At 35.7% G+C, this 27,917-nt stretch overlaps 1 protein-coding gene across 9 annotated transcripts in view; it reads left to right on the top strand.

Annotated features, from left to right (window-relative positions):
* zc3h13 (zinc finger CCCH-type containing 13) overlaps positions 1–27,917 on the top strand; it is a 301,826-nt gene that overhangs the window by 94,056 nt on the left and 179,853 nt on the right. For all 9 annotated transcript variants that reach the window (XM_073814423.1, XM_073814422.1, XM_073814421.1 and 6 more), the window contains one exon: positions 21,928–22,055. In XM_073814423.1, coding sequence (XP_073670524.1) covers positions 21,928–22,055 — 128 coding nt within the window. The remainder of the gene's footprint in view (positions 1–21,927; positions 22,056–27,917) is intronic.

The raw sequence follows: 27,917 nt of genomic DNA, 5'->3' as shown, positions 1-27,917 counted from the left end.
TAGGTGCGTAAAATTGCTGGTATTTTCTGTCTAGCTTTCGCACACCTACTGCACTTTCGGAATTCTTTATTTTCTTTTTCTGCTAGTTTGTGAGTTATGTTACATCTATATTTTAAACTGTTTAATTCTTTTAAAATTAATAGTGTACATATTTGGTTAAAATCGATTGCCTATTTTCGTTTTCGAAACTTTTTTTGGTTGGTTCGATCGATTGTGCAATCGATTTTCGAACGAAAAGTGACAGCTCTAATTTTTACCCATGTGTAACGTGTAGATTTGGATTTCTTTCTTTGCTTTTATAGAGATATGTGTATTTTCTATGAGGACGCGCTCTGCTCTGTACACCAGATGCGCGCACACAGCAACCTGTCATCACTGCACGTTAACAAAACGATTTCTCTCACGTCTTAAAGCTACAGTAACCTAATTCATCTCTCAATAAAATCACTCTCTGCTCTTGACTAAGAAACTGTTATACTTCATATGAATGCGAAGTTTCATTTATTTTAACAGAAATAAGCCTTTTTAAAGGCATATGAAATTTCTCTTTGCAGAAGAAATGTTTGTTGTGATAATTTATTTGATTATCTACTAAAACAATAATATACCTAATTACAACAAATAATATAACAAAGGCAACATCTGTGGTATGACTTTATCTTGAAAATTTTTTATCAAAGAGCTTGCATATCAGCTTGTAAGATCTCTATTGGTATCGGCCGAAAACAAATTGGTATTTGCTGCAAAAATCTTGATTGGAGCATCCCTAATTTTAAGTAGAGCAGTTTCTGTGCTATCATGCTTATTAGTGTTGTCACAGTACTATAATTTCGAACTCCGGTACTATACATGGAAAATTTGCGGTATTTGATACCATTTTCAATACCGCAAGGGAAAATCTGCCACAGCATTAAGGCCTTAAACTTTTGAAATTATTATTTTATTATAAGACAAATATAACAAGGATTTTTTCACTTTACATTTTTAACATGACTAAGAGGTCATTGCAGATTTATTATACTTGGGAATGTCTGAAATTGGTACGTACATACTGTAATAGACTTGCCAGGCATAGCAACAGTAACTAAGGACTGCAGGGCTTAGCGAAGGGTCAATTGTGTGGACACTATTTTTTTCTAGTATTTTAAACCAATACAGTAGATTTGAGATCATCTGAGATTTTGTAGTTAACTGGGGTCTAGTTGTGTTTTTTTATTAAGAGATTTAATTATGGCCAGCTTGAAAGGTCTTGGGATGTGGCCGAGAGCAAGGGATAAAATATAGCTGCAAGCAGCGATACTGGGCCAAGCACCTTCAGCACAATGAGCACCAAAAGCACAGCAAGAAACATACAACGTATCAATCTCCCAGGGTGCATCAAGAACACGAGGCACAGCAAAGAACCCAAAGCGTAGCAATTACAGAGCAGAACCACTGCAGTGCAGAGCAGCAACAGAAAACATGGCAAAAATAGAACATATGTGAACTACAGACAGGTCGAGAAGAATAGGTGAGAAAGAACAAAACTTTAATAGAAAAAATTAACACTTGCCTCAGGTGTGATTCAAACCCAAGAACTCAGAATCCCTATGCATGTGATTTACTAGATGCGCCACTCAGATGACACAGTTCAAAGCAGCAGAAAAGAGCTTACAGAGATGCAAGCATTGACATATGCCAATCACCAAAGATGCAGAAATGACACTGCAGAAATAACAGAGATACAATCTATATGAGAATCAACAAGCTCAAGTGACATTGAAGACAAGAAGAACATTCTGTACAGTACAGCGATTTTTGTGTGAGCATATCAGTGAACACCCCTGACCACTCGGTGAGTTTCACGTCTTTGTAAACGAAAGTTTAATGCATTTTAGGAAGGATTTTTCCAGTGCACCATTAAACCCATTGTGAAGGTAGGAGCTGAAACACAAACACCCAAAAATTCTCGGGACAGCCGCATATGTCGAAATTTCAGTCAAAACCGTTCTATTTCATCATAAACAATCTGAAAACAGGGCTTTAAGTGTAAAATACCGAACTTGTCCTTTAAAACACTAAAACATTAACTTACATACAATGGAGAAAGACTTAACTAACAAAATGCCCCCCAAAAGAATAATAATTTTCTAAATAAGTGCGACTTATAGTCCAGTTCGACTTATATGTTTTTCCTCTTCATGACACATTTTTTGACTGATGCGACTTATACTCCGGACTCGGAGCGACTTATAGTCCGGAAAATACGGTAGTTTCCAAAAGTATCCTGAGACACACCAGGATATATTATTCTTCTACGTGATATTAAGACTTTTAATTTAATTTGCATCCATTTGTGCTATAGTTTACTTTTTACGTTCTTTAGTGAGTGTGTGCTGCTGTTGTACCATGGTGAGATATTTTTCCTTCAAATCTTTAATTTTATGGGAGCAACAATATCTAATGTACTGGAGAGCATACTTCTCATGGTGGTAGTCACTTTTCGATTGAGTTCATTTGTTTTTTCATGTCCACTGAGTAGGTGAGACAGATCGGGCAAATTATCTGCAAATCTATCTTTAGTGGTTGGGAAACTTGCTCTGCCTTGTTAATAATGTGGAGCGATGCAGCTGTCATCTGTACACTGTCAGAAATAAAGGTACAAAACTGTAACTTTTCTGTCACTGGGGCTGTACCCTAAGTTTCTGTTTGGTACCTTTACAGGAATACAAAACAGAATAAAATTTTTGGTAGATTACCTTACCTTAAGGACTAGAGCCCGACCGATATGCATTTTTTTGGGGCCAATACAGATATTAGGGAGTAAAAAAGACCGATAACGATGTGCATATTATAGTACAGTACACATATACTACACTATATTATACTACAGTACTTTACATAGAATACACTATACATTAACAGAATATACTATATATAAATACTTTTTTGTAATGATCACTCACAAATGTGGTGACCAAACACTTAAAATGACATGACAAAGATATGTAATATAGGCAGGTGTGTTTTACAAGTTAACAATAAACTTTATTATCCAAAATGATTCTGATATAAGTGCACAAAACAGTAAACTTGACTTATTATAAATAACTTTAAAACACAAACAAACAAAATACATATAACTTAACTCATTGTCAGTTTTGACGAGAATAATGTTATATTGGGCTTATTTAAAAAAAAGGAAACTTATGAAGTCATTGTTTATTAGCTTTACAGTAAGTTATGTACTTCACAAATTAATTAGAAACTTACCGTTAAGACGACAATGTTTGACTTACTGACAACATAATGATGTAGGCTAATGTTTAATGTACTGCACAACGTTTTTATAACACAAACCCACAGTGTTCTGCCGGGACTTTAAACTTTTATAAAACTAAAGTGTCTGCTCTCCGCCTCTTTTATTTAGCGAGGGTGTAAAGTTGCGTGAGCTTATTTAATCAATTGCTTTGAAATGAGCATGTTCAGTAACCACACAAGCAGCAATACTCCCACAGACTGCGCGTCAGTTTAAGCGCGTCCTTTCCCCGCCTCGCGTCATTTCTTCCGCTTGCGTTTTAAATAACTCGCAAGTGGGCAAAAGAGATGGATTAAAAACACCAAATGTAAACAGGAATGTGTCTCTATCGCCCACTTATAATCCAATCGACCAACGTGCATCTTAATACCAGGTGTAAAATGTTGTGAAGAAACCTCGTGACTGCCTCCACCTGAACTGAGATAACTGACTGAAGTGAAGGGGGTGGGGGATTGGCTGGCGTCACTACAGTGAGTGACCTGGGTCGCCATTAGCAACCAATAGGGCGCGCTCTGCTGGACAAACAAGGTCTTACATCTTTCAAAAGCATTTAATGTTTTCTGTAAGGAACGTTCATATCTGCGGCTTATATGCCGATACAGATATATCTGCGACATGCTCATATCGGCCGATATAATCGGCAAAACGATAAATCGGTCGGGCTCTATTAAGGACCTACATTGTTAGAAAAAAAGTCAAAATATTTACCCTAGCTGTCAGTGGGGCAGCACCCTTTAAAAAGGTAATTGTATGGACCATTAGGTACAGATATGTAAACATTTAGTACCAATATGTACCTTTGAGATACTAAAATGTATTTTTGAGGTACTAATGAGCTCTCTTTGGTCCCAGTATGTACTTCTGAGGTACTAAAATGAAATCCTTAGGTGCAAAGCTGTTTTTTTGAAAGGGTACAGCCCCAGTGACAGAAATGGTACAGTTTTGTACCTTTATTTCTGAGAGTGTAATAAGCAGTATGCGTGACATTTTCAACTTGAGGCAGAATTTCTATATCCGTAAGTAACGTGTGATTAAAGTGATGGGTGGGTTTGTAAAAGGAAAACACCATCGTTTTGCAGTATTTTACCATGTTCTTACTTCAACTCAGCCTAGCCCGATTCATTCCTTAGGATCCAAACAGGTATGAATTTAGAAGCCACCAAACACTCATGTTTTCCTTATTTTAAGAATGTTACGAGTAGTTACACGAGTAAGTATGGTGGCACAAAATAAAATGTGGTGATTCGACCTTGGTGCGCAGTAACAGCATCACTCCTGACTACTCCCCCTCTCGCTCAAACTTCCATCAATATTACTACGCCCAAGGTCGAGTGCTGCAAACTAAGTGCTCTTTCGCCATACAATGTATTTCTCATTTAAATCACCTCTGTCCTGCCATGTTGTGATAAAATGTCGGCAAATCTTGTCAGAAAACAGGGCTTGAGTAATGGCCTTTTGCTGCTCAATGACCCTATATATCCCCTCCTGGTGGATTAGTGTTGGGCGATATGCCCCATTTTGAGATGGTCCTATTGTCAGCCTGTGAGATCGCTGATACATGATTGTATCGTGGGATTGGGCAGTAGTCTGCTCATTTATCTATTTGTTAATTTTTTTACTTATTTATGACAAGTCACTTAATTGTTGGACAAAAAATAAGCAAGGGAAATACTGTCATGACTCATGACGCAACCTTCTTAAAATTAATGCCATTAATTCATCCACAAACTCGCTAGTTTTAACCCTCTGCACGTGTAACAACCTGCAAATGTCAAAGCTGTGTGTATTACAAGTTCAGGTTCTAGAAGGAGGCCATGCCATGCGCATTGCATGATTTTCCTCTCATGATAGGTTTGTGGGCTTCACTTTGCGCGATAAAAAGCTTGTAATGCGCACGGATTCCTTCTCGCACACACGTGGACTCAATGCGTCTTGATCTCTTGCTCAGACCTGAATGCGCATGTTAATGTGAAACTATGATGATAATAATAATATTGACTATCACCAACTATCGTCTTGAAAGCTCGCTATTAGCGATATGTCTGCCGGTCGTCGATACACGATACTATCGTCTATTGGCACAACCCTATGGTGGATTGCTTTGTTTAAAACCAAATGCTTTTTTTATACATTTTTTATTACCATTTTGTCAGTAACAATTGACATTTGAGAACATAGTAACATAGTATCATACAATAATAAGAACAAACATTCTGTTATGAGGGATTTACAATTATAAAAAAAATAATAATAATAATAATAATAATAATAATAAATAAAGAAAGAAAAAAATAATAAAAATTAAAGAAAGAAAATAAAGAAAAAAACATACATAGACATAAAATAAGTGTTACATTTTTGCTCAAGTAGGGTGTAGGAAAGTTCATCTAAATATTTTATCTCAAATTACAGGTGAATTCAAAACCTTATTTAAAATCTGGTATGATTTAACTGCTGTTTTGTTTTTCTTTAATTTACAAAGGGATTCAGTTTTAATTCTGAGCAAAATGCAATAAAATAGGTTTTGAGGCTGTAACTTTACACTTATGAATATGACCTTTTCCAAGCAAGCACAGGATATTAATAGTATTGTTTAAAGGAACAGAACCAGTGTTACATGACAAAAACAGGACCATTTCTTCAGTGAAGTCAATACACTGCAAAATTCCGGGAGTTAAATTAACACTGCTCAGTGTTTATATAGGTCCACTCTCCAGAGTGTTAAAAAACTAACACCGGAGAGAGTTAAAAGCAGCAATCTGTGACTTTATCCTCTCTATCACCATCTCTGTTTGAAACCTAAAATTGCATTTTACATCTTGTAGAGTTATTTCCTTAACTAAGTTTTAGATGTTGGCTGTTTCATTTAAAGTCACCATTATTGTAATCATTGGTTGTTTTACTTGGACTTGACTGTTAGCTTGTTTGTTTTTTCTTAGTTAGTTGTTTAAAACACATTGTTATAGCAAAGAAAAAGCAATTGTGTAGTTGAATATTGATGCAATGTCAAACATAATAATTTAATGAACAGATTTATTAATATAGTTTTTCCTCCCTCATCAGAAGCATCATTTTCTATTAATAATGAAATACCACAGTTTAAGGTCCAGAACTCGCGTAACAGTTTGTCGTCCTGAAGGATTTTGATACTGTAGTGTGCACATAAAACATTAACCGCTGAATAATGTAGATACAAAGACATCAAGGATCGGAGTATGAATCTCAACAATGGTGACAAAGAATATGGTAAAAAAGTTCATTATTTATTCATGCTGCAGTGCATTCTGGGAGTTCTGGATGAAATTTGTAATTTGTTAATACCCAGCATGCATTGCAGCATGAAGCTTTTCATTTTATTGTCACCATCATTGTGATTCATACTCTGATTCTTGATGTTTAAGTGTCTACATTATACGGCAGTTAATCTGTAAGTTTCAGTGTTTAAAAATGGTTCAGAATGAAAAACTGCTATGAGATGGCTGGATCTCCATACTACAGTATCATATTATTGACAGATATAAATACTTCTAGTAAGAAATCACTGAAGAAATCATTTTTAAAGAGTGTTATTTGGAAGTATATCCTAACAACCATTATAATCACAGAAATGCACTAGTGTCTTCTCTTTGGCCACCAGAAACATGTTTTAATCACATGTAATTATAACAGCCAAAAAAAGCTGAAAAGCTAAGACAAAGACTCAAGAGTCCAATTAAAACAACCACTGATCACAATAATGGTGACTTTAAATGAAACAGCCAACATCTAATCCTAAATTACGAAAAATAACTCTACAAGTAAGATGTAAAATGCAATGTCAGTTTTCAAACAGAGATGGTGATAGAGAGGATAGTTACAGATTGCAGCTTTTAACTCTCTCCGGTGTTACTTTTTTACAGTTTTTTTCGATTGCTAAACGACAGTGGGCACAACTGGAGTCACATGTGCAAAACTCTAACTACAGTCTGCACAGCAGCAGTTCATGTGGACCAAACTCTAGTTCGTTTTTCATTGGTTAAACACAGTTTTCAAAACTTTACACACTTATCCCATGACTTTAACCACAACCTGCACAACACTGTGGATTTACAGCACTTTGTTCAAATGCTAACACACTGCTGTCAAAACTGTGAACCACACATTCAAAACAGAATTGATTTCAGCCTTGTGCCTTTCAAACACTGCTGATTGCAATTTCTTATAAATATAAATTCCAATTTCATTTATATATTTCATTTATATATAATATTACTTTTTATATAAATATGATAGGTAGAGCTTAGAAAGACAAATTTTGGAAATGGAACAAGGAAGACGGGTTCGTGGAGGGAGAAGGGTGGCAGGTAGTGGTCTGATGCTAGAGAAAGGCAGGATTAGCTCCTCAATTATTTGTTTGAATTACAGTATGTACTTTTAGTTTCTACCTTTTTTCCTCATTACTATAATTCCATAAACTACTACAGACTATTGAAGCAAACTGCAAATTTTCATTTACCTTAAAGAATTGTTCTGGTCAAAAAATTTCAATAAATCATGTGATCAATCAATAAATATATCATTATTTGAAGAAAATATTACTTTGTATGAAGTCACTGAAATTGTTCAAACTGTAAAGATAAAAAGTTAGTAATTTCTGTATTGGTGTTTGATGTTAGTGTTTTTCCTCTCATTGTGTTGTGAGTGACAGTGTGTGTTATCTCAGTGAGGGTTGTGTTTAGTGTTTGGCTGCACTGAGCTGTTTTGAGTCATGTGTTAAGAGTTGTGCTCAGGTGAATTTTGGTATTGCAGGTTGTAGTTAGAGTTTTGCACATGTAGCTCCAGTTGTGCCCACTGACGTTTAGCAATCGAAAAAAACTGTAACACTCTGGAGAGTGGACCTATATAAACACTGAGCAGTGTTAATTTAACTCCCGGGATTTTGCAGTGAAGGTTATTAAAGGATGTAAAAATCAATCTTGAAATTTCATTCCAAAATGGTGTTGTAAAGGGACATTTAAAAAACAAACGAATCACTTATTCATTTCAGAACCACAAAAAGAGCATTCTGGGTGAATATCCATAAATTTAGATAGAAATAACTTGCAGGGGTAAAAATTATGAAGGATTTTAAGGTGGATTTCTTTGACTTTATTTGGTATCACAAACTTATTATGAATGCAATGGACCATATGTTAGATAAAGATACAGAAGGATATATTCGTTTCCATGAAGACACTGCTTTAGGAGAAATACTACTTATAGAGAGTAATGTTCTTCTGATGTGAATATTATTGCATTTTTATCTTAAGTCAATACCATCTATCATTATTCGGGGAATGTATTCCCTTAAAGGAGAGTATTGTAAGGATGATCTGATAAACTGTAGAAGTTTAGGGGAAATACCATTGATTATTCTCAGAAATTTTCTTTGAGTAATATTAATACTGTTTTCCTTACTAAATATTTCATAACTAATTAGAGTCCCGTCCATGTTTAAAATTTTTGAAATACATATATATTATTTATTCTAATTAATACATATATATTATTAATATATTATTTTCTACACATTCTTTATTAAATATCGTCCTGTTTTTATATAGGATATATTGATTATTCCATACAATGCATTTGTGAGGTGAAAAATTGTGTTTAAGCCAGTTTCCAAGAATCCAGTGCTTGCTTGTGAAAATCTGATAAATGGATAGGTAACTTATTACATTTAAAATTACAACTTAGGAAAAACTTTAAACCACCACATCGATTAAATAAATTTGGAATGAAAAACCAGGGAGCATTTCCTCCAAGCATACATTGTTTGACCCAGTTGATTTTAAACACCTGATTGAGAGTTGTGAAATCAATAGCATTAAAGCCTCCTCCAGCATGGTCTCTAATCATTGTGTTTCCTTTTGATATATTCCGTATTGTTTTTCCAAATAAATTTAAATAAGAGAGAGTCAATTGATGTTGCTGTTCTTTTGTTCAAAAATAACGATTAAGCCAGGTACACCAATCTTGAGATTCCTTCCGCTTTTGAAAGCAGTGTTCTTCCTTGTATAGTTAAGTCCCTTTGAAGCCATCTGTTAATTTTTTTTTTGCTTTTTGTAGCTTAGGGGTAAAGTTGTTGTCCAGTCTTTCCTTCACAGATTTTGTAATTGTTATGGCGAGATATTTCACTGACTGCTGGACCTTAATACCATTGATAACAGGTTTTTTAGAGCCATGAACCGCAAGTATTTCACTTTTGTCTGTGTTAATTAGGAGGCCTGAAGCTTTTGAAAAAAGATCCACACCTTTCAAAACACTCAAAACCTGGTTTTCATCTTTAAAAAAAATACAAGTGTCATCTGCTAACTGAGATGTTAAAATAACATCACCAATTCTTATACCCTCAACATTGATACAGTTTACAGTATAAGGATTCAATAATTCTGCTGCAATTCAAAACAAAAAGGGGGAAATCGGGCAACCTTGTCGAATACCTCTGCTAAGTTCAAAACGCTTAGAAGTACCTTCTGCTAGGGAAACACTACTGTTTATACCTTTATATATAGTTCTGACCATATTCTTAAAGGAATAGTCTACTCATTTTCAATATTAAAATGTTATTACCTTAACTAAGAACTGTTGAATCATCCCTCTATCATCTGTGTGTGTGCACGTAAGCGCTGGAGCGCGCTGCGACGCTACGATAGCATTTAGCTTAGCCCCATTCATTCAATGCTGCCATTTAGAGATAAAGTTAGAAGTGACCAAACACATCAACGTTTTTCCTATTTAAGTCGAGTAGTTATACGAGCAAGTTTGGTGGTACAAAATAAAACGTAGCGCTTTTCTAAGCGGATTTAAAAGAGGAACTATATTTTATGGCGTAATAGCACTTTGGGGAGTACTTCGACTCGCCTGAAAAGTCCGCTCCCCTTCTCACTCTCATAATGGGAGAGGGTGGGTGTTACTGCGCCAAGTCGAAGTACTCCCAAAAGTGCTATTACGCCATAAAATATAGTTCCTCTTTTAAATCCGCTTAGAAAAGCGCTATGTTTTATTTTGTACCACCAAACTTGCTCGTATAACTACTCGTCTTAAATAGGAAAAACGTTGATGTGTTTGGTCACTTCTAACTTTATCTCTAAATGGTACCATTGAATGAATGGGGCTAAGCTAAATGCTATCGTAGCGTCGCAGCGCGCTCCAGCGCTTACGTGCACACACACAGATGATAGAGGGATGATTCAACAGTTCTTAGTAAAGGTAATAACATATTTTAATATTGAAAATGAGTAGACTATTCCTTTAAATTTAAAACCAAATCCAAATTTATCTAAGGCTGTATATATAAATTCATGTTCAATAGAGTCAAATGACTTATAAAAGTCTAGGAACAGAATAATTGCTCCTTCAATAAGATTAGAGTAGTCCAACATATCCAATACAAGACGTATATTATTAGCAATATGTCTACCCTTCAATAAAGCCTGATTGTGTTATTGAAATAATTTAAACAAGGTTTTAATCTTTTTGCAAATAAAGAGGTTAACAGTTTATAATCAGAATTTAGGAGAGTGATAGGGCGCAGATTTTCAATATGACGATTATCTTTATTTGGTTTTGGCAGAAGTGCAATAAGACCTTATTACACTTCTGCCAAAGTTTCTGCTAATTCGACAGAATCTAAACAATCTTTAAAAACAGTAAAAATCAATTCTCTTAATTCTTTCCAAAAAGTTCTATAAAATTCAAATGGCAAGCCGTCAGGACCAGGACTTTTATTTAATGGAGATTTGGATAAAATACAATCTAATTCATCTAAAGTTATAGGATTTTCACAGCTTTTAAAACAATTGGCAGATATTTTAGGTATAAACTGATCAACTCTATCAAAAAAAGATTCACTTTCACTAACATTGAATGATGAGGAGTAAAGGTTTTTGTAAAAATTATATATATAATATATAATATAGGTTGACCCAAAATATTTTAAAAAGAGCATCTGAATTTTAAATGATGCAAATCTATGAGTTTGACACCCTATATCCATTTGTTGCACATGTCATTATGCACAACTGATCAAACTTTAAAGGAAGTTAAAAGAATCAACCTCCTTGAATAATTCTAGGCATAAGATGCCCCAAAAGACTCGATTAACAAGAAAAGGTACAACACACAGTACTGTATCATCAACATGTCTTATAAATTAGCCATAGAGATTCCCTATGCTGGTCAGCAGCTAAAACAATCATATAGTTAGGTTTGATTTGTGTAATCAAAATACATTATTTTATTAAACTATACAATAGTTATATCCAGTGTTATCCAGTTAACATAATGTATTTAGATGAGTGGCATACATACTTTAATCCTTTACACGTTTCTAGTCTTCTATGAAGTTTTCTCGACGTGGGCACCATTTTCTCTCTCTCTCTTTCTCTCTCTCTCTTGTCAAATGATCCTGCGTGAGAGCGCGTTCTTGAAGTTCTGAGTTTATTCGCTTGAGTTGCATAACTTGCGCGAAGACGCATTTAAAGGGAAAAGCGCGTGTTTTCGCGGCAATTGCGGCGCCCAATTCGCGTCATTTCCATCGCCCCTGCGAGGACGCATCTGATTGTTGCAACCTGATTGCGTCTTTGCATTGACTTTGTATCTAATCTGCTCGCGCAAATCGTTGAACTTGCGTTGGTGAATATGCCCCATAATGAATGAAAACGCATTATTCCCTTCGCGTCAGTGCACACACACCAGCGCAGCGAGTACACACACAAGCGCAGCGGATACACTGGCAAGAGCAGAGAGCGACCTTCAGCCTATGTGCCGGGGCTTAGCCCCGGACGGCCCCGGCCCAATTTAAACCCTGTATATATATATATATATATAGACACAGACACGGACACAGACAAGAAGAAGCACTGTGCTGGTGATGATAATGACAGCATAATAATAATTTAAAACTATAATGGGCAAACATGACGACTATCGTTATGAAGGCAGAAGCGCGTATACTGACAGCACAACTCGTTATTTGGTTGAATGCTGTGCTTATATCTGGAGCTACTGTAAGCGAATTTCTGAAAGCAATGATTGGAGTATCCATAAGTTTTGCGCAGTTATTTACGTAATGATGCAATTGTCGATTTCGTTTTGTATCCACTTTGAGAAAATCTAATTAAACATACTAACAATAATAACATTAAATAATATTTATTTTCGATATCTTTTGAGTTTAATATCAATTATGGAACAGTTTTTGTCATTGTTTGTAACCCATTTTTTGTACAATAAATTATTAAAAGTTGCAACATGTTTGGAGAAGTGTGTTTCTATTCACGGAGAGTTTACCGAAAATGAATGTCTAAAGAAATAGGAATCAGGTTTTGCACAACTCATCAGAAACAATCTTAAACTCTGCATGTTCTTTCTGCAGGTTTTCAGGTTGTTATTCTATGAAATGTATTGTATAAAATGGGTTATAAACGATGACATAAAAGGTCTATAAATCATTGTATATTCAAAAGATATAAAAAACAGAAGTTAACATATAGAAATACATATTATTTCACATTGTTATTGCTAATATAATTTGTTGTTTTAATAATATGGGGTGGGTTGTTGTGCTAACAGTCTAACCGCGTGATTCTGTTGCTTCTTCACCATGGTAAAATAAAATCCCGTACGGTCACAGCCCTACTCACAAATCAGCGTTACAAATGAGGACCACTTACAAATACCACAAAGGCTGAAGGTCTGCTCTGCCAGTGTGCCCGCTGCAAAAGTAAGTGACTGGTCACTGTATGTCCATTTTCATGAAATGCATACAAATAACACGCAGTGTGATTATAGTGCTATATATACGCCAATTTTGCGAGCATATGATACTCCAGTCCTTAACGGATTTTGGCATAATTATGTATTGCACGATAATCACACTGTGCTATGTGTATGCATTTGATGAGAATGGCTGACGCCTCACCGGATCAGATGTGTGAAAATATGTACATATATAACAGCGGACCAGCCACTTTTTTTTGTTTGTTCCTCCTTTCAAATGTAAACAATGAACGCGTCAGCTCCTACACTGCCCAGCTTCATGCACAGAGACACCAGACGCACATTTCACCGGGACAGCGCCACCCGGCACTCGTTGGCCAGTACAAGCGACACAGTAGCCTATCTGTACAGATGTGAAGCTAAGATTCATCCAAACATTCGCTAAGTTTGTCTAAATGGGCCTAAAAGTCGCTAGATGTAGCAATAAAGTCCCTATTTTAGCAACACAGTCGCTGAGTTGGCAACGCAGCGTTAGCCAATCCCCTTTTTTGAGCAAGTAAATAAACGCCACCCACTGATTAACATTAAATTTGCATACAAGTTGAAAATGAAAATGAAAACGAAAAAGAAAATGAAAACAAATAATTTAAAGAGAACATAAAATTAAAACTGAACTTTACATTTTAATTTTGTCCCAATTATTGCTTGGGTATGAATAAAAACCCTTTTAAAAATGTTTTTACAGATTCCTTTTCAAGCTTGACTTTTTATTTTAATATTGTCAGTCTTGACTCAAGATTATATTGAAAATGAAATGTCAAATCATCAATTTAATTTTCTTTTTTAATTTGGCCGGAATGATGCCTCATCACATTAAAAATGAAAATGAAATAATTTAATATAATGTTTTAATTTTTATTTTAGCATTTAATTTTCAAATTTGGGACATATTTTGCGATTTTATTTTTTATTTTATAATTTAATTAATTATTTTATAATTTAATTAATTAATTTAAAAAAGACCAAAAAAACCTTCCATAGTTAAGTAGTGTTTTTTTAAGAAGGTAATTAATATTGCTTAATATGTTATCATGAATTTGTACTCTCTTTTTAGCCTGTTCTTTTCCATATTTAATTGAATAGCTTCTGCACTCATTTTTTAATAGTTCCCATTTTAAAGATGTAGAAATATCTGTCATTTTTGTATTTTTTAATAATATCTTGTATTGCCTCAATTCAGTTTCCAATATCCTAAATTTCTATTATTTGTCTTTTTTGCATTTGAAAGAAGCAAATAAATTCCAGCATGGTCTGTTAAAGAAGCCAGAGAGATTTCACAAGTGTTTTATTAAATAAATTGTTGCAAAAGTCAGTAATAACAGAGTTAATAATATGACCTGTGGTCCTTGAGGGAAACCTGTCCATATTATTGTTAGGAGCCTCATTGAAATCACCACCCGTAATCAAAAAAGCAGAAGGGAATTTACTAGAGATGCTCCAATCAGCATTTTTGGGTCCGATTACCGATCACCAAGATCATGGTCTGCCGATCAGTGCCGATCACAGAATGGCAGTGGAATGGGAATTTGGAATGGCAAATCTGCACGTCACACATGAGCAACGGGTTACAAAATGCTGGCATTGTCTAAAATGGTCTCTAATTGCAGCCGCATCAGGAACGCGATGATGACAAAAGTAAACAGAAAGATCGGCTCATGAGATCGGCAAATTTAGCGAGTGCCTAAATTTAAGTTGTCATTTAATGCCGTTATCGGCCGATTACGATCCCCGGCCGATCGATCGGAGCATCCCTAGAATTTACCTTTTAACTGTGAGATCTTATTTGATAGATCATGTAAAGGGCCTTATTTGCAGCAGAATTATTGTAACCATACACATTACCTAGAATAAACAAAAATGCATCATACTCTCACAGTTACAATCCATTTACCATCAACAGAAAAATTAGATTCTAAAATATTCCCTTTAAAGTTTCTTTCATAAAGAATAGCTACACCCCCAGAATGATTAGTACAATGACTTTGCCCCCCCACTGATTTTGCCAAAAACTTTCATCTGTTTTACTTGAGTAAGTTTCTTGAAGAAAATAAATGTTCTTTTTTAAAGAATGACAAAATAAAAATAAAGCTTTTCTCTTAGTAATATCTCGAATCCCTCGAACATTAATTGAAAAAAGTGACAACGAAAACATTAAAATATTGCTTTTGAAAGAATAAAATTGCCTGTTAAACAAGTGTAAACTTAACAAAATAGGTACTCATCGATGATTGTGCTGTTTATGGTGCGTAAATATAGTTTACCAATACTAAAAGTCTAGTTTACCTACCCCTTCTCATTCTATTTTTTTTTTTACTACTCGTGTACAACCCACTAATTGCAACTATGTGCAAAACAAAATTAATAACTCTGCTTCAACTTTCACAAAACAGTGACTTTTAGAAAACTTCACAGAACAACAATTTTACAAAAAGTGGTTCGTTATCATTTTAGATCAGATCATCTACTGAAATTCTTTTACCCTCTATAATGGCATATGGCCCTTTGAATCTGGCGATCTTCTTTTTTCATCTGGCATCCTCTACCAGAGGCCAAAGCTTGGCTCTTGCATCTTTGACATATTGTGTAAGATCCTCAGTGATTTAAATATTCTTCTGTTTGAGAACCTCAGAGTTTTTGGCGTCGATCCAAATGCGGACTCGTGTCGTTTGCGCCAAGAATTGCACGATGATGCGGCGAGGTTGTGAGAAACCGATACCTTTTTTTTGGCCTGGGACCCAAGCAATGGGCAACATCCACAGAGTTTTGCAGAGTATCCGCAATAGTTGGAGAGATACGGGATAGAAGCTCAATTACCGTCATCTTAACATTCTCTTCGTCTTGTTCCGGGATACCTGAAATTTTCAAGTTCCAACATCTTTGGTAGGATTCGAGCTCATTCACTCTGTTTCGCAGCATCTTGTTTCCTGCAGTTATCGCTGATATTTTTTCCTCCGCCATGTCCAGTCTGCTGTTTATCCCACTCACTTGATCTTTGATCTTTCACATCGCTCTCAACAGACACTAGTTTCTCTAGAAAGAACTTTGTGTTTCTCCAATTTTGTTGATTGCATCTAGAAGAGTGTTGTTAGAGACCGTTTCGGGTGTTTCTACTCTTAATGCTTTTTTTGCTGGACTGTTCGCCGGAGACTCTCCTGACTGTCTTCCAGGCTCAAAGGTGGGATGTTTCAGATAGTCGTGGACCCATTTAATTCGATCCCCCTCAGTTTCCATTTCCGTGGGTCCTTGTAGCTTCTCCCTCGACTTTCCGACACTTGCCTTCATCTTTCCTTCCAAAAAGTTAGAGATCACCGCGTCAATTCAACTAAACATCCAGATCTCACCAATAAAAATCACTTGGGGAGTAGATCCTTGTCTCTTTATTTATCCGATTTAGCAAAACATAAGAAAGTCTTTCAGCACCTACAAGTTCGTTTTTGAGTAACCAATTGTTAAAACTTTACACAAAATAAAACGAGGTCACACGACTTTCCTCTGTGCCATCTTGGCCCCTCCCCCAGTCCTTTATGTTGAGCCCTACATGAAATGGAAACAAAGAAAAATGAAACAAAATTATGACAGTAAAAATAGTTCAGAATGGAGTATTTGAAGTTACATGGAGCTATTAAAATGTATTTCTTATTTAAATATGTATTCCATTTCAAACTATATTATGAACATAGTCTAGCAGTTAAAAAAATGCATAAATAATACTCAATTCTATATAAAAACTATATAATAGTATCAACTAGGGATGCATCGAATATTCGGCCGAAATACTTTTATCACCGAAAAAATACGGCCGAAATAATGTGATGACGCAAACAGAAACCGCGACCTGCACGTGCTTGTCTGAAGTAACATATCTGCGGTGTTGACTAGATTTTTCTCAAACCCGCGTCCGCCGGATTTCTGACCAGGATGCCCGCAACCTGTGAGTTCCACTCCCGCCCACGCCCGTAATGTTTGTGTCCAAACCCGCGGATTTTCTCTGGGCATTTGTGTACAGTTTTCACAAGCTCCGACTAAACATTCGTTCAGATTAACATCCAGAATAACAGACATTAAACATGATTGCTTTTAAAATTAGGGATGTGCACGAATGGTCAAATATTCGATCTGCAATAATAATTAGAATGGAAAAAAAATATATATTCAAACGTTTTTAATCCGCCACCGCAGCATTACGGCTACTGCTCATTTAATCCTTTTTCACTTCACCTCTACGGTCTTTTACAGACTTTAATGTAAAGTATACATGAAAATATGTATTTCTGATTGTTTTGGTAATTCAGATTGCAGACTAATTTAAGTGTTTAGAGTTTTAATGCCGGTTGTTAGACGTGCTTCGCCGCCGCCGCATCAGCGTGCATCATGAGAGATTTGTTAGCTTCCTTATATAGCCTAGTTTATTTTGTTGCGACACGAGACACACATGGAAAGCGAAACGGAGAACATTTATTTTATCTGTGGATATGGTTATAACCAACCAGATAATGGCAAATGCCATAACGGCAAACAATAGCTCCGTTTGAAATGTTGTTAAATTAAGCTCGTAACTTTGCACCATCAGCAATGTATCAAGCCAGCTTGCGTTATTTGTAACATAATATTAAATTCAGATATATTTGTTAGATCCGTTTGTTGTTCTCACTGGATAACCACAGAGCAGAGTTTTTTCTGCAGCTGGCATTAATGAGAAAAATGGGTTTCACCGGAGAAGGTAGGCTAAATAGGATTTTCTTTCTAAACAAAAACATGTCATACTAAATAAAGAAGATATTCATATTTGACTGAGCCTTCGATCCATGTGGGGTTTTAACGTGCATTAAAATGCCATAATTTTTTATCAGCATTTTGTAACATTAACGTTAAAACCAAACCACAACTAGCACATCTCAGTTTTTAAATGTATACTGCATGGTAAACAAGCACCAAAGGATTAATTAAACAAACAGTTTAACTTTATACAACCTGATGTGTCACTAGTAGCCTACTCACCAGTTTTTCCAGATGTGAGGCAGATAGCCTATATAACTGAATTTGGGTTTGTTTATGCCACATGCTGTTTGGCTTAATTTTCTTCTCAAATTGTGTGTGTTGACTCCATTTCTATTACACGCAAAAATACCATAAGTGCAATGGTAGTACTAATAATTGGCATAATTTCTTTCGGTGTTTCAGCTTTTGGTTTTCGTCCTTGGTTTCCTCTTTTTCGGTTTCAGCCAAGAATTTTCATTTCGGTGCTTCCCTAGTATCAACGTAATTCAATAAATAATACTTAATTCTAAACTATATACTAGTATTAACATGATGCACTAAAGGAAGTCCTAAGTTAAGTATGCAGTCTCCCTGTTTGAAAGCCAACAGGGAGAGAGAAAATAAAACCAGGCTTAGTTGGGAAGGACACTTTTCATCTGACACATTACACCTACAGATGATAGAGACACCATGTTACTGATTGCAGCTATAACATACTGCTGTTACAGTGATGTACTATAGAGTTTTGATTAAATTATACTAAATATATGCTTTATGGATTATAGTGAATACTATATTATAGAGTTTAACATCGCTGCAAGTGCACAAGGAAGTGGTCAGTTGTCGCTGGGCAGTCATTAATTTAGCAACATGAGGATGGTATCAGGCGGATCAGTGGTGGAGTGGGCATCACACCAAACTGGAATTTAACCTGTCTGTGTCAAATGTTCTCGGTGAACCGAGGACAAGAGAGGAAAACAAACAGGGTGCTATTAGTGTAGAGGCTGCTCATATGTAATGTTAAAGGCTAGGCTTGTTGCGATAGTTGGTATAACCGGTGATACACAGTGCGTCAGCCCTTGCCCAGTGATCACTTGCTTACCCCGGCACCATCTTCCACCGTCGTTTTGATTTTTTTCTTGTAATTAAAGGGAAACTTCACCTAAATCTTTATTGAAAGTGGGTCATAGTTGTAGTCGAAATGTAACATAAATGTAGAATTTGGTGCCTATTTGACCGAGAAAAGACAGAACGTGACTTTAGGACGCATTTTATGGAAAACAACAACTCTCACAATGCACAGCTCTGCAAGCCACTCCCATTAATCCAAAACACCACTCGGCTGTATGCTATTGTATACGTACATGGCATGTTGGTATAAGAAAGAAAATAGAAACACACCACATTTGTGAAACAAAAACACTTGATGCGACAAACACGCCCGTACGCAAAGTACCTCTCTACCCTGGGGGTAGCACTTTATTTTACAGTACGTGTACTTACCTTGTACATATATGGTAAATAAGTTGTACTTACCGACAAATGTGTGGTACTTACTTTTAGGTATCTACATGGTAATTAATTGGTATCATTACTGTACTTACCAGTGGTACATACTTGGTAGTTATTATGTAAATCTAGATAAGTACTGGGTAATAACAGATACATACTTATAGTGTAGGTATACTGTAACTAACGGGAACATTACTGTACTTACAAATAAATGTACAATACAAGTATTTAGTATTTACTGGCAAGTTAGGGTAAATGACAGGTATTTATAGTGTACATATATGATAACTAATATCAAACACTACTGTACTTAAAAATTGTATATACACAATAAGTGTGTACTAGTGAATGTACCCAGTAGTTAATGCATATGATAGTCAATAGTTGGGTTTGCCTCACAGTGACATGTATATGATGCTATATCTTAGATGGTAGGTCCTATGTAATAACTGTGTAAAAAGCAACACTTTATTTTACAGTCCTTTTTCCATACAGGTACCATGGATGTACTAGTGAATGTACCCAGTAGTTAATGCGTATTATAGTCAATAGTTGGGTTTACCTCACAGTGACATGTATATGATGCTATATCTTAGGTGGTTGGTCCTATGTAATAACTGTGTAAAAAGCAACACTTTATTTTACAGTCCTGTTTCCATGAAGTAACCATGGACAAACTACTGAATGTAACCAGTAGTTAATGCATACGGTTATTTAATGCTTGGTTAAAAGGACAAATATACTGAGTACCAAAATGGCATATCAGTAATGTTTGTTCTTAGTTATAATATACGTATGGTATAAGTATGGTATAAGTATAACTTACCACACACTTATTTGTAAGTACAGTAGTGTTTCTTGTTAGTTACAGTATACATACACCATATGTACCGGTCATTAGCTTACACTGGCCTACAGGTACCACACACTTATCATGTATATACAATTTGTAAGTACAGTAGTGTTTCTGGTTAGTTACAGTATACATACACTATGTATGTATCTGTTATTACCCAGTACTTATCTAGAGTTACATAATAACTACCAAGTATGTACCACTAGTAAGTACAGTAATGATACCAATGAATTACCATGTAGATACCTAAAAGTAAGTTCCACACATTTGCGGGTAAGTACAACTTATTTACCATATATGTACAAGGTAAATACACGTACTGTAAAATAAAGTGCTACCAAATTGTTACTGTACCAGGCCATCAGGGCAGGACTGATTTGGCGACATTTACAGTACATAAACACATTAGGATAGGTGAAGAAAAGTAGCCGATCCACCATTGCAAACATAGTTTAGAACAAACAACAAGACAACAAAGAACAGGAATCAAACATTATGGTAACAAACATGCTCCACAGCTTTCTGTTCTTGGAAGAAGTAAAAATTAAAGTAGAAAAACGATAGTGTGTGTGGAAATGCTGTCTATTTCCTTTGTATAATTGTTTGTAGTGGAGTGTCCTGTCTAAATATTTTCACTCGCATGCGCTATTGTACGCGGACTGTACGCGCACTGTCCGCACGGTCTCAAATTTTGGGCTGCAAGCAGACTGTCCGCGCGGACAACCTGATGACGAAAATGTCGTCATGTGGACGTCCCTAGTATACTTTCGGCTTTATACATCTTACACAAACAATACAATGGCACCCCATTGAGACTTTGATCTCTGAAGTGACAATCACACCCAAAGAGAACCTACGAGAATGTGACTTAATAATGACCATCAGTAGATGATAACATCAGGGCACAGTTGCAACGTAACACATCAGACATTGATTACCCATAAAGAAATATACACACAATCCTTCAAACTCGAGAGTTGCTGGTTCAAGGCTCACGAATGGCGGGTTGTGACTGTGGTGCCCTTAAGCAAGGCACCTCAACCCCCATTGCTCCCCGGGCACTGCAGGGATAGCTGCCCACTGCTCTGGGTGTTTGTGTGTTCACGACTTGCAGTGCGTGTGTTCACTATTTACTAGATTGGTTAAATGATAACTATAAATTGGCAAAAAGTCACTTCCACTTCACCCTAACAGATTGATGCAAAAAAAGTGAAAAAAATATCTGATACATTTGACAGCATTTTATTTAACAACATAACATAAAAGGGTAGTACATTTGAATACATTTGAGTACATTTGTGTGTTGAATTTTCAAAGCATTTTCCCAAAATAGGTGTCAAAAATCATTCAATTTGCTGAGAAACAGAGAAAGTTTTGGTCAAATTAAGACAAAATCTCACTGTGGAGAATATTGCCCAAAACTAGTACATGGTGCATAGTTTAAATGTATATTGTATTGGTACATTACTTGGTACTAAACTATTGTTTTTTGAAGGATTGTGGATTTTAAGGGATTAAAGGATTGTAAGTATTTTCCCCAGATGTTAATAGTTCATTGAACACGCTTATAGATATGGTTTAAACTTTGTCCAACAAAGATTTGTAAAACTGTATTTTAAAGATTATTTTGTAAAACGCTAATGTCATAAAATAGGCATGTTCCTCTTTGGCTTAGTTTGTATTTCATTGTTTTCTTTAGATTCTGATAACGGTGATTACGATTACGAGTTATCCCTTGAGATGAAGAGACAGAAGATTCAACGTGAGCTGATGAAGCTGGAGCAGGAGAATATGGACAAACGAGAGGATGTCATCATTAAGAAAGAGGTATGTGTACTTGCATGAGAGTTATGAAAATTGATTTTTATTTGACTGGATTGTGCATAGAAAGCTAAACTAACAGCAGGAGATGAAATCAACTGCATCTAAAAATGTGTTGGTATTTCCAAGCGATGAAGGGCATTATTGACTGGGTGATTTTAAAGTCACCCAGCATAGGCAGAGGGTAAATCAACTACAGGGTAAGGCTAAGCAGAATTCACGTGATTGGCCCCCACTATTGCAGTGCCGCGCTTTAAACACAGAACAGTGGACGAATTAGAAAGACCCTGAGGTGGGGCATGCATTGCAGGTTTTCTTCAAGGCATCCTCACATTTGTACTGCGCTTTAAAAACAATTTACGAGTGCTCTCTCATTTAAGATGTAAACACGCACACTGTAAAAAATTTATAAATTGTTGGCTCAATGAATTATTTTTTAGTAACTAGTTCCACAGAAATTTTACGTTCACTCAATTTCTGTCTCCAAAGTGTTACCTGAATAATTGTTTTTTAGTTGGCCCAAATTTGAAATGTTTTAATCCGTTGAATCTTTAAAAACTTGCAGCAAAGACTCTGTCAATTAAAATCTAAGTATTTACTCAATGTTTTATGTGTTACTTCAATTAATATTTATTATTTTGGAATTTTTAATAAACTTTTTAAAATTATTTATCAAATAATTTATGCTGGTGTTGTTAACAAAATTATAAACTTCAGTCACATTAAAACAAAAGCTTTATTCACTTATCATACAGACTGAACACAGAATTAAGTCTTCTCTAAATAGAGGGCATATGCCATTTAGGATAACTTCTTCTCGCCATGTATCCCTCTGGTCTGCCTCTCACATCATCTCCGCTCTGGTTTGATAAACAGAGGAATATAAATACATACATGAATACATGTTTAATATAGTAAAGCTTGAGGTTGAAAGACTTTATTCCCTAAATAACGTTAACGTTAGGCCAAATTTCCCTCAGACATCACACGTAATTAAACACTATTGGGCGGTTTTCTCGGACAGGGCTGACTAAAATACTGACATCTCTTAACATATGAGTGCTACTGTTTTGTCTCAAAATGCACGCCAGTATTGTATTTTATAAGGTTTGTTTGTAAAAATGTCCCAATTATAATTAAGACCGAGCTCTAAACCCTGTCCGGCAAACCAACCCTATATCCAGGTTATTTGAACTAAAATACCTCCACTTTACCTCGGACACAAATGCTCAACGTTTTTGTAAAGATATATATATATATCTTTACAAAAACGTTGAGCATTTGCGTCTTTGCCAATTAATATACTCTAAAATTAACATTTATTTACAACCACTTACCTGACGTGAACTTGAGGAAACGGCTGATTACTTGTGTCATGTGAATCTTGTGTCATGTGAATCAGTGATTCTGGCTGTTAGGTGCGGATTAATCTCAGATGAAATGACCTGTGATACAGATCCTTCTGAGTTAAGACATTTTAAATTCAAAACACACGCACGGACATGCATACACACACGAGTCGCGAGCGCGCGTGCCCACGCACACCTGACACACACACACACACACACACACACACACACACACACACACACACACACACACACACACACACACACACACACACACACACACACACACACGTGTACACACACGGGTATATTTAGAAGTTTTATTTAAGATTGTTATGATATTGGGACTATTTCTCCACCCGCTCCTTCAGCTCTGAAGTTCAAATTCGCAGGCAAGACGCAGTCCGGTTATAACAAATGTGAAGGATATGAACATCACTCAACATCAATATTAATTAAGTGCAATCCTGAAATATGATTTAAAACATAACCCTTTCATTATTAAGTATAAGGAATTAAAATGAATTAAATCACATGTTTAAACGCCACAGAGATAACAGAGCCAGCAGTCGATTTCTGAGGGACTTGCCGAGGCGAGGCTGCGCTGGGCGGGGTGTGAGCGCTTAAGCGCCGGTGATTTTCTGGAGCTCATCTCCGTCCGAAAGTGTCTGAGCACATTTTTAAATAGACGCTATTTTTATTAACCGACCGCATATTTAAACTGTAAGCACATACATTCACGCCTGAACAACTCTTACAATTACATTTTGTGACCAAATAACAGTAATATTATGAGCATTTTGTTGTCAGGAAACATAGCTGTCATGAGTCCACATATTGACCAGATTTGTTTTAATTAGTTCAGTCAACACTAGCCATTCTGAATGTTGACTGGATTTGAAAATAACCATTCATTTAATGTTTTAAACAAAGATTTATGTAGACTTAAAATAATGTCTTCTCAACTAAGCCCAAACAAGAAAATTGGTTTAACTTATATATTTTTGCCCATCCAACATTTCATTATTTGGATTTTTTACAGTGCATTCTGTCCATACAGAATCAAACTTAAAATGGAAAACCAAATTTAAATATTTTTTCCAAAACATCTAAGGTGCTACCTGCCATGTAGCAACAACCTACACTTCCAAGCATAAACACTCCCCATACATTTATAAAAACAGCTATATGTTCAGAAATTAATTTGATTAATTAATTATAAATCATGCCGTGTGTGTGTGTGTGTGTGTGTGTGTGTGTGTGTGTGTGTGCGTGTGTGTGTGTGTGTGTGATTTGGCATTGCAGCCAATAATAATAAATTGCCTTATAATAAATGGCAATTGCCTTACCTAATGAAGCAAAATCCTGCATTTGGAACTCTCATCATGTGTGTTAATAATAGGGTTGGGTATTGTTTTAATTTAGCAATTCTGATACCAATTCTGCTTATCCAAACTGGTTCTTATCGATTCCTGATTCCGATTCCAATGTTTTTAAGTCAGTTTAAAAAATACTGAATACATTAGTTAAACAAGTGACTGTTTAACTCTTTCACCTCCAGCGTTTTTTAAAAAAAGTTGCCAGCCAGCGCCAGCGTTTTTCATGATTTTCACCAAAGTTTAATGCCTTCCAGAAAATGTTCTTCTTTAAATATATAAACATACAATATACCAAATGAAAGAACAGACCCTCTGCTTTCAAACAAAAAAAACCCGTTTCATCCTACCTTTAGTGGTTCTTTCGCAATCAGCTTTTGAATATGGGTAGGTTTTTGCAAAAACACCATATTTTGAGCAAAAAGCAGAGATAATTCCATTTTTATGACGGACTTTTCATAGAGATCCCATTCAGAGCGATCTTTAAAACAGACATGCAGCAGCTTGCCATAGGGCAATACTTCCGGTTTTAAAAAGTTGCGGAAGGGCGCCACCTGGTGGATAATAGCGGTATTGCGGAAAGACGGAAAATCTCGTCATTGGCGGGGAAGCGTTTTCTCTTAATTGACGAGATATCTCGTCAATGGCGGGGAAAGAGTTAAAAATATTTTTTCACTGAATCATTCATTTAGAGTCGTTCTTTATTGAAGGTTATTTATTGAAAATTTTGACTTTAACTGAAATCAAAGCACACATTGCTTGAAATCAAAAGTCATATAGTTTGCTGTAAACAGCAAGTTTCCTACATTCCTAGTCATTCAGGGTTCCAGACTAACTTTTTTGTTATTAGAAGCACTGTAGCCCCTGACTGAAAATTTTAGGAGCATAAGCAGACAATTTAGGGCACACCTTAAATCAGCCTGCTATGCGATTATTCACATTTTCTCAAAATAACTGCATTACTGAAAATTACTAAATAGACTTTAAATCTATGCATTTACTGCAAATGTCATAAAACTTGCAGAATAGGAAGTTATGAACCAAAGAATCATACAGCCCCCTTGACTAATTCTAGGCATAAGATACATACATGCAGTTGTATTCAAAAGTTTAGGAACCCCCTAGGGGTGGGCGATAAACCGGTATGATAGTTTTTACCGGTATTATGTCACACCATGATATGGATTTTGCTAAACCGTTGATACCGGCGTTGCATATTTAAAAATTCTATTTTTCAGATTTGCAAACATGCAATTAAACATACATTTGAACAAATATGGCATAAAGATATATTTAAATAGATCAACATTCTTATTAAATTGAAAATAAACCTTTGAATTATTGATTTTGTGTGGATTACAGCTGCTTTCCTAAGGTTATTATGGAAGCTTTAATGAGGTACATTTAACCAAATAAAACTCAAACATGTTTACCACACTGACAGATTTGCACTGTTTACCACACTGACACTTACTTGAATATATATATATATATATGAATATATATATATATATATATATATATATATATATATATATATATATATATATATATATATATATATATATATATATATATATATATATATATATATATATATACGCACACGCACACGCACACGCACACGCACACACACACACACATGTGACCAGTCATGGAAAGTAGGGACACAAGTCGGATCTGGGCATTTTGAGTTATTCACACAGATTCTGAAAGTGCAGTTTCTAAGCTTTCCAACGATGTGTAACACATGGAAATCTGATAAGATTTGGAAAAGTTGTGGCCATTTGAATATAGGAACTCAGAAATACCCAAACCGAGAAAATCGAGACGAAAGGGACTCTTCTTTTCAGCTGGGGGAGACAATAGGGCTCATTTACATCTCATTAAGCTAAGCCATACCCCCTGTAAAACCCTTTTTGAGATGTTCTAGCATCATATGTAGTATTTTATGACCAAATGACAACCCGCAAAAATAAACATGACTCTTTTTACCTTTGTGGGGATCACAAGTCGAATCCAGTCTGTTTCAGATTATCCAATGACCATATTTGTCCACAAATGTGTATAATCCGTGAAATATAGATTGTTTACATCAGATTTCGCATGAATGTCTGGTAATACAATATAATATATAATCTGAAGACTATTTATATCGTAACATGTAAGGGTATATGATAGGGATGGGCACGAGTACTCGATTGCTCGAGTACTCGAACGTGGCATCGATGATCGATCACGAAAACGATGATCATGTGGGTTTATTAATTTATTTATTGTGGATATGGCGGCATTTGGATGTCTGGTTAGCATTACGAGCGCATATGGTAGTAAAGACTGGGTCTGGAGATGCGTGTTTGACGTCGTGTCAAGCTACGCAGACCGACGTATGACATCAGTAACATTACCATGCGTGATTCAAAAACAAACAGATAATTCCGCGCGACCGCACCGCAGAAACCCGCCGATCCGCGCAGCCCGCGAGCCCGCGAAGCCGGTCACACCTCACATCACTGAGGCACTATGGTTTAAAAGGATGTCGTGATTTTCGGAAATACAGTCAGTCAGGTGCAAAATGTACAGCGCCGTCAAAAGTTCAATGGATTATCATCTCATATTTAAACATCAAATGTCAAGAGATACCAGAGAGCCATACTAGCATTACCATTACATCTTGACTGAGGTAAGAGGACGACACGACACAGCTAAACGCTAAAATGATAGCAAAACACTTAAAGCTGCATAATGTTATGAAGCTTGAGCTTTGACTGGACGTGTTTAAAAGTGCGCCGTTTATGATGCACATCCACAAAGGGAGTTAAACTTTCCTTTCTTTTTTTTTTAGATAACTTGGTTGAAACCTTAGTTGAAGTCTTGCATTTTATGCAGATAGATGCACGTTGTACATTTATGTTGTATAAAGGCTTAATATTATGCAGAGTGCGTCAAATAGAAAGGGCTTCGGTTTGTGTTTATTAACCCTTTAGTTTCACTTCATCACGCAGCTTTTCTGTTAGAGGTTTCTGTTAAAAACATTTGATTAATTAGGAATCTAGTATGTGTTCATTGTTCTGTCAAAGTTTCTTCAAAATTAAGTTTTATTTGAGTGTTTTAATGAAAATATTTTCATTTTCACCATGACG

This window comes from Paramisgurnus dabryanus, chromosome 4, assembly GCF_030506205.2.
Source record: "Paramisgurnus dabryanus chromosome 4, PD_genome_1.1, whole genome shotgun sequence".
Classification (NCBI taxonomy): domain Eukaryota; kingdom Metazoa; phylum Chordata; class Actinopteri; order Cypriniformes; family Cobitidae; genus Paramisgurnus; species Paramisgurnus dabryanus.
This window is presented reverse-complemented; position numbering and strand designations above follow the sequence as displayed.